Raw genomic sequence first — 9,265 nt, 5'->3', positions numbered from 1 at the left:
TTGAACCATATTCTGAGGTGTAATTCTCGAGCGACTATATACTATGCAATATATACTCGTAACAGTGATCTGGGCTGTTTTATCCTGGAGACGACGTGGTTGTTAGTCTACCTTGCACAACTTGGGTAGTGCCGCGAAACGTCTTAAAGAAAGCGACCTGGTCGTGACTCACCTAGTAATTTCGTTCGGTATATTTTTAAATTCGAAAAACAACAAATCTAGAGCATTGTAACTTGATGATCCTCTTTGACGAGACAAAAGAAAAACCATGGGCCGGTACTCAAATTATTATGTTTTAGAATTAGTATAAAATGCTCATTAGCATATGATTACCCGCTTGAATGAAAATAATGTCACCAAATTAAAGTGAAACGCTTGGAACAGAATTCAAACTTTTGAAACCAAGACACAGTGATTAAGCTGCTTATTATTATTATTATATATATATATATATATATATATATATATATATATATATATATATATATATATATATATATATATATATATAAAGAGTAGATTAATCTCCCCCTAAGTATACCTCAACTAATATATGCAGAAACGTTAGGATCGTTTGTTATCAAAAAATCAAATGTACGAAGCTCAAGCACATTAAATTGCATAACAAACTAACAAATGCAATGATTTTGTTCTTTTCATCAGGGTGGCGTGTGCTTGCCAAGAATGTTTGGCGGTGATTTTGGAGATCAAATTGGACGCTTTGCAACATTGACTGATCCAAAATCCAGTCAATTTGAGGTCTTGATCGAGATGATCATTAATAAGCTAACTTCGCACAAATACAAACTTAATATGATGTACAACTCAAGTTTTACCAAGAAGGACTCGCCTAATCTCCCTATCAATGTTTTTGAGTTCATGCCATTCAATGACATTCTCTCTTCAAATGTCGAGGACACATCTGCTGGTAAGACTTGAATTATGAATGTGTGATGTACATTAGTTATAACTCTCTACACTCCTTGAGAAAATTCTTGCAATTGTTTTTACTTTCTGAATGTGTAATATCAGATGTTATTGGTCATGTAAATGAAAGGGGTGACGTAAGGGAAACTGAAAAGGAGGGAAGGAAGAGCAAAGTGAATGATCTCACTTTACAAGATCTCGAGTAAGATTTGTCTTTTTATTTGTGGGTCATTTATGTAATATTAATTTGATAAACCGTATGTGGATGAATTTCTTATTACCTAATATTTGATTGCAGAAACAACTGTTTGCATTGCTTTCTTTGGGTGAACATGCTGACTAGATTGTGAGCTTTTTTGGTAACCACGACAACTCTTCGCCTGTTGTATTGATATTACAGTTTTTCAAGACACTCAAATATTTAGGTATTTCATGGTTTTTAGTTTCTACTTTCTACTAATATCCACCCATGTAATAGGAATTTTTTTTTAAGGAATGTAATAGGAAAATATTGTTCACTTGATGTTCACTTTGTTAAAACTAGGTGCAATGTGAATTGCTAATGCGTTTTTTGGCACTAAGCTGATATTTAATGGCGATTTACCTGATGTTGTTGCTTACATGACAGGGTAAGCATTTCCGTTTTTGTATGCTTTGGAATAAAGGCATATAATAGTGAATACAGATAGAAAGAGATATGTGTAATAGTTAATGTCTGCTTATAGTTCGTTGTTTGTATAATCAATGCCTGCTTATAGTCAACTTCCATTAAACTAAGATAAAAATATATATAATCTAATATTAATCTGTTTGGTTTAATTTAGTTGATGTATAAAACTGTAACCAATGGATTATTCTACTTTTAATACTTCACATGTTTGTAAATTTTTTGAATAAAGACGTTAACATTTTATTTGAATATTCTCTTTGATATGCTATAAAGATTTAATTACTTATTGTGATATGATTTTAAGAAAATATCTTTATATTATTATGAATCAATCATTAAACATATACTCCACGCCTGTATAGTTTTCATGACCAATTCATTGATTATAATAAACCACAAATCCTTTCTCTTGAAACTTATGTGTTAGTACTTTTATTTTTCTACAACTTAGTGACTTATGAATTTATTCTTATATGGTTTCTTTAAAAAAAAAATTATAAGACGGAGATTGCCGTTCTTTTAATTGTCGTGAGTTTTAGTCTTTGTGCTACTTGAGTTTCAGTGTGCTTTTAATGGCATTGGTATACTTTTATCAGTATGAAAAATGCATCACTCCAGTTGACCCAAAGTGTTAGCCAAATTTCAACAAACAGCTCTGCATATCTATCAGATGAATTGCTCAACACCAAGAGAATGACAATCGAAAGTATGATTGAGTCAACTCAGGTAGCTGTCTATTTTTGAAATTTTTAAATATAGTTTTGGATTCAAGTCAATTTTTATGTTCAAGATTTTTATGCAAAAGGTGATGAATTTTTTTACAAGTGTCAAGGTTCGGTACTTGCCACTGTATGTGAGGTCAAAACTGGTGTTGATTGGTACTTTCGATCACGTACTCAATGTGCTTCATTGGTCACTGTTGACAATGGAATTCTCCATTGTTGCAAGTGCACGACTTGCAAGAGCGCTTCCCTAGGTATTTAAATCTTATCTGAATATAATTTTTGTTTTTGTTATACATAGAAGTGTATTGATATGGTTGATTATTTGTTAGGTTGAAGCTGCATGTCATTGTGATGGATGATACAGGGTCCATTACCTTTGTTCTTTTTGATCGCCAAGTGACACAGTTTATTGGGCGTAATGTGCAAGACTTAATCAATGAATGTGAGAAGGTAGTGGATAAATGGATGGTCTATATATGAGGTTTATTTATGCAAAGAATTTTCTACTAACATCTTACACTTTTTCAACAGGGAGTTGGAGGCAGTGATTATACTGCTGATTTTAATGTTCTTATTGACAAGCAAGTTCTTTTCAAGGTTGAGGTTGGTGAAGGAAATGTCGTAAAGAAGTTTAGGAATTATGCAGTTAAGAAGGCGTCTGATGATGTTGGTGTCATCGAACAATTCATGTCTAAGTATAATTTTGAGGTAGTTCATATCTAATATTACAATCTTATAATTTTTTTGGATTAATGCACGTAAGGAAATCATCATATGACTAATTGGTTCTTTTGTTGATATATGTGTGATAGAAACCCAACTATGGATCTGTCGACGAGCTTAGTGTGGATGGAGTTGTAGCAAACAATTATAATGTCCAGATGGTACTTAATTGATTAGTTATATATAATCTACGACTTCTGATGAAATGCATGAAAATTTAATTCGTAACGAATTTAAACAAATTTTTTTACGCAAATGTCTGCAGGATGTATCGGAGGCTGATGACTCATGCAGCAATACCTGAGTGATTGACACACCAACCAGCAAAACAGGTGCTAAGAGGTCCTCTGATAGCATTGATTTTGTGGATGTTGAACATGGTCAAGCTGGTGAGGCATCGGTTACAAAACCTAACAGAGTTGTTTTTGTCAAGATTGAGCCTAAAGACACTAAAGTTGTTTAACTTGCTCGAATGATGGAACTATCTTCTGTGTTATCTACTTTCTTCAATCTGCATGAATCAGACCTTTAAGATTCCGTGTTTTTCCTTTCTTTTTTTACAATCTGGTCTTTAATTTTCATCGCATTGCTTTGTTGGTTGTACTTGCTTAGCTCTGGAAACTTTTTACAGTACACCTAAATAAAAGTTTGGTTCAAGCATGAAGTGCTTTAAATCTATTAGAGAATGATAAGGATGAGAATAAGAGTGATAGCTTAATAACTTGCGCAGCAAGTAACATTACTTAGCTTAATGAATAATTGTGATTAGCTTGTAATTAGGAGCAATGTATCTCTATATATACTCCTTGTATCAACTGATTCATCTAAGAGAAATGAAATTACTCTTTTCATATTTTCCATAACATGGTATCTAGAGCCTTTCTTTCTCTCTCCAAAGTTTGTTACAAAGTTAGTTACAACAAACTTTCTTCATCATCTTCTTCGATCCGCCATGGATTCTCTGTGAAACTCCATTGATTTTCTTCACATTTCTTCTGTTTCTTCTTGATTCCTTGCTGATTCATCTTTGAATCATCTCATTTTCTACAATTTTTTCTCGTCTCGTCTTGTGACTCTGTTTTTCGCCATGCCTCGCAACAATACTCAACCTGATACTGAATCAGTTTTCTATGTACATCCAAGCGAAGGTCCTAACTTTGTTATTGTTACACCACTCTTGGATGGATCCAATTACCTCGCATGGAGTCGTTCCATGATTCAAGCTTTTGGCGCGAATAACAAATTGAAATTTGTTGACGGTTCAATGGAGGTTCCTGATGAGGATGATTTAAATCGTAGTGCTTGGGAACGATGTAATCATCTCGTTCAATTATGGATTATAAACTCTGTTTCACCGCAAATTGCACAAACATTGGTTTTCCATGAATCCGCCATTGATGCTTGGCTTGACCTCAAGGAACGTTTTGCTAAAGCTGATAGAATTCGCATAGCTACTTTGCGTTCCACAATTAACAACTTGAAACAAGGTTCTAAAACTGTTCTAGAGTACTTCACTGAGATGCGTACTCTATGGGAGGAATTGAACTCTCATAGACCTATGCCACATTGCACTTGTCCAAATCCTTGTCGTTGTGCAGCTATGAGAGAAGCACGCTACTTCAGACTTGAAGATCAAGTCATTCAGTTTCTTACAGGACTGAATGATCAATTTGCTGTGGTTAGAACTCAGGTTCTAATGATGGATCCTCTTCCATCAATCAACAAGGTTTACTCTTTGGTAATTCAGGAAGAAAGCAACAATTCATCTATAGCTTCTTCATTACCTAAATCAGTTTCTTTGGTTAATGCTTTTGATTCACGCAACAAGTCTCAAGGGAGGGGTAAAGGTATTTCTACTGGTTCAAAACCTCCCAGACATTGCAGTTTTTGTGGCAGATCTAATCATACTGTTGATTACTGCTATGCCAAGCATGGTTATCCTCCTAACTTTCAGAAGCAGGCACCTTCTGTTAATGCTTCAAGTAGCAATGAAAATATTGAAGCACCACCAGGCAATAGCAATGATGCAGCCTCTTCCAATACTAGTATTTCACAAGAACAATATGATCAGCTTCTAAACTTGCTTCAACAAGTGAACTTGCTTCCTTCATCATCTGTTCCTTCATCTGTTTCTAGTGCCAATAATGTCATCTCTAACCCTTTGTCAGGTATATCTTCCATATTCTCTTGTTCCATAGCTTCAAAATCTGACATATGGCTCTTAGATTCAGGAGCCAATGAACACATTGTCTCTTCCACACACTGGTTCACTTCTTATCATAAAATTTTGCCTAAACCTATTAACTTGCCAAATGGTACTTCTGTTTTGGTTGAACATGCTGGTACCATTCATTTTTCACCTAAATTCTATCTTGACAATGTCTTGTTTTCTCCTCATTTCAATTTCAATTTGATATCTATATCTAAAGTCTGTGAGTCCCTGAATTGCCGTGCCAATTTTCATAACAAGAAATGTTTCTTACAGGATCTTCACTCCCAGAAGATGATTGGTTTGGGTAATCAAATTGAAGGTCTCTATAGATTAGATTTAGGTTTCTTTCATTGTTCCTTACCTAATAAAATCTTTGCCAGTAATATTACTACAAATTTTACTCTTCCTGCTTCTGCCTTATGGTATTTCAGACTAGGGCATGTTTCCAATAAGAGAATGTCTCACATGTCTCAATTGTATCCTAGTCTTACCTTTGATTCTCATGCCACTTGTGACATATGTCATTTTGCTAAACAAAGAAAATTGCCTTTTCCTACTAGTTTGTCTGTTGCTACTAGCAAATTTCAACTTTTACACTTTGATATTTGGGGCCCTTTGTCCACCACATCTGTTCATAATCATAGGTACTTTCTTACCATTCTAGATGATTACAGTAGGTTTGTTTGGATTGTCCTGTTAAAATCCAAAGCTGAAGTCTCTCAACATGTTAAAAACTTCATTTGTCTCATTGAAAATCAATTTCACATCACCCCTAAAACCATAAGAACAGATAATGGACCTGAATTCTTGCTTAACTCTTTTTATGCATCCAAAGGCATTTTACATCATAGGTCCTGTGTTGAAACACCTCAGCAAAATGGTAGGGTAGAAAGAAAACACCAACACATCCTTAATGTAGGAAGAGCTCTCTTATATCAATCCAAACTCCCATCTTGTTACTGGTCATATGCTATTCTTCATGCCACTTTCATTATCAATAGGGTCACTGCCCCTAATCTTCACAATAAATCTCCCTATCAATTACTTCACAATAAATTGCCTGACATTGAATCCTTTAAAGTTTTTGGTTCATTGTGTTTCTCCTCCACTCTTCAATCTCACAGAACCAAGTTATCTCCAAGAGCAAGAAAATCAGTTTTCTTGGGTTACTCAGTAGGATTCAAGGGTTCTGTCCTTTTAGATTTACATTCTAGAGAGATTTACATTTCTAGAAATGTTATATACCATGAACATATATTACCATATCCTTCAAATCCATCCTCATGATTTACCACTTCATGGGACTATTTTTCCTCTGTGCCTTGTACTGCAAGCAACCCACCAATTACCACTTCACCTCCCATTCCTACACCTATTATTGATCCTGACCCTCCTAATCATGAGCCAACATCACCTACACCACCTCCTATACCACCTGTTATTAGACAATCATCTAGAATATCACATCCTTCATCCCATTTGGAAGACTATGTCTGCAGTCATGTTTCTTCTGATTTGTCTATCAAGTACCCCATTTCTGACTCTGTGTCTTATAGTGCTTTGTCTCCTTCTCATTGTGTGTTCACCCTGTCTATTGACTCTCAATCTAAACCAACCACATATGATGAAGCAAGCAAACACACTTGTTGGCAGCAAGCTATGCAAGCTGAACTTACTGCTCTTGCAAATACTGGTACTTGGAAACTGGTGGATTTACCACCTGACATCAAACCTATAGGATGCAGGTGGATTTACAAAATCAAACATCATGCAGATGGAACCATAGAGAGATATAAGGCAAGATTGGTTGCTAAGGGTTACAATCAGATTGAAGGACTTGATTACTTTGACACCTACTCACCTGTTGCCAAGCTTACCATAGTGAGAACTGTTATTGCTCTTGCTTCAATCAATAATTGGCACATTCACCAATTAGATGTAAACAATGCTTTTTTGCATGGTGATTTACAGGAAGATGTTTACATGATTGTGCTACCAGGTGTTGCCACTGATAAACCAAATCAAGTCTGCAAACTCATGAAATCTCTTTATGGTCTTAAACAAGCAAGTAGAAAGTGGTATAGAAACTCACTTCTCTTCTTATTCATCATCACTATACACAGTCCAACTCTGATCACTCATTGTTTATTAAGCAAACTGCTACTTCTTTCACTGTTTTGTTGGTTTATGTTGATGATGTTATAATTGCTGGTACTTCTCTGCATGAATTTCAATGCATCAAAGACATTTTGCATTCATCCTTCAAGATAAAGGATTTGAGTCAACTGAAATACTTTCTTGGTTTAGAAGTGGCTCATTCTTCTCTTGGTATTTCATTATGCCAGAGAAAATATTGTCTGGATCTTCTCTCTGATTCAGGTCATTTAGGTTCTAAACCAGTTTCAACTCCCTCTGACCCATCATGAAAATTGCATCAAGATCCCAGTTCTCCATATCATGACATTCCTGCATACAGAAGATTGATTGGTAGATTGATATATCTAACCAACACTAGACCAGATATAACTTTTGCCACTCAGCAGCTCAGCCGGTTTCTTTCTTCTCCTACTGAAAAACACTTTCAAGCAGCCAATAGGGTATTGAGATACTTGAAGAAAAGTCCAGGACAAGGTCTTTTCTTCCCAAAAGATTCTTCTCTGATGCTTTCAGGTTTCTGAGATGCTGATTGGGCAGGGTGCCTTGATTCTAGGAGGTCCATATCTGGTCAATGCTTCTATCTTGGCAAATCTTTGATTTCATGGAGAACTAAGAAACAATTAACTGTTCCTAGATCCTCTTCTGAAGCAGAGTATAGAGCATTGGGAGCTGCCACTTGTGAGCTTCAATGGATTCTATATTTACGGAAGGATTTGCATGTGTCTCTCTTGAAGCCTCCTGTTCTTTATTGTGATAATCAGAGTGCCATTCACATAGCTGCAAACCCTGTGTTTCATGAAAGGACAAAGCATTTAGAAATTGATTGTCACCTGGTCAGAGAAAAGGTGCAAGCAGGTATCATGAAGCTTCTGCCAGTCTCTTCCAAAGAACAGCTAGCAGATTTCTTCACCAAGCCTCTCCTTCCCCAACCTTTTCATATACTTTTGTCCAAGCTGGGAATGCTAGACATATACCATGTCCCAGCTTGTGGGGGACTATTAGAGAATGATAAGGATGAGAATAAGAGTGATAGCTCAATAACTTGCGCAGCAAGTAACATTACTTAGCTTAATGAATAATTGTGAGTAGCTTGTAATTAGGAGCAATGTATCTCTATATACTCCTTGTATCAACTGATTCATCTAAGAGAAATGAAATTACTCTTTTCATATTTTCCATAACAAAATCAAATGTGTCCGGCCTTTAAATTTTATATATGCTGGCATACATGCTCGTTATTTTAATGCAGCCTTCAACGCTCAATTCTTCAGAATATTCTTTAGCATAGCAATTAAAATGTTGGTCCAAAAATTAGCATCCAAAAAAACAGATGCAAAAACTTTTATCAGTGGAAGAAAGCTTATAGAAGCTACAACCTTATCAGTGTTATATGTTTGAATTGATGGAGCAACGCTGTTGAACACATGCGCTCACTATATTCCTCTGTTCAAAGGTTAAGCAAATTAAAATGTAAAATTTTATATGTTCATAATTTATGGTCACTACCATCGGAAATTTTTTTGCATGGACATTTGTAAAACGGCGTCCACTTTGGCAGACACTCCTATCTTTTTTCTGGCCTGTGTTAACATTGGCTATTTGCTTATTTCCCGTGTACCCTCATAGCTGCAAGCTCTTAATAATTTACTCCTGCTATTTCCTTATTCTTTCTTCTTTTAAAATTTTATTATTATAGAATTATAAGAGGAATAGAAAACTGAAAACAAAAGACGCACGATAGCTGAACGGTTTATTTAAAAAAGAGTAGATTCTTTAAAAAAAATAGGATGTAACCAAAGAAAAAGAGTAGATAATGACATTTTTTCCTTACGTAAAATAATCAATGGTGAT

General features: G+C 35.3%; 1 protein-coding gene across 1 annotated transcript; it reads left to right on the top strand.

Moving 5' to 3' along the window:
* The first annotated feature begins 4,132 nt into the window (after nucleotides 1-4,132).
* Nucleotides 4,133-8,481, top strand: LOC146935129 (uncharacterized). The gene is made up of 4 exons (XM_085749010.1): nucleotides 4,133-5,901; nucleotides 6,592-7,282; nucleotides 7,381-7,585; nucleotides 7,952-8,481. The coding sequence occupies exons 1-4, from the start codon at nucleotides 4,133-4,135 to the stop codon at nucleotides 8,479-8,481; spliced, it is 3,195 nt and encodes a 1,064-aa protein (XP_085605136.1).
* The last annotated feature ends 784 nt before the right edge of the window (nucleotides 8,482-9,265 follow it).

Source organism: Medicago sativa, chromosome 3 (assembly GCF_051527215.1).
Source record: "Medicago sativa cultivar Bolivia chromosome 3, Bolivia_mono, whole genome shotgun sequence".
NCBI lineage: Eukaryota > Viridiplantae > Streptophyta > Magnoliopsida > Fabales > Fabaceae > Medicago > Medicago sativa.
The sequence above is the reverse complement of the archived record's forward strand: the minus strand, read 5'-3'. Positions and strand labels throughout refer to the sequence as shown.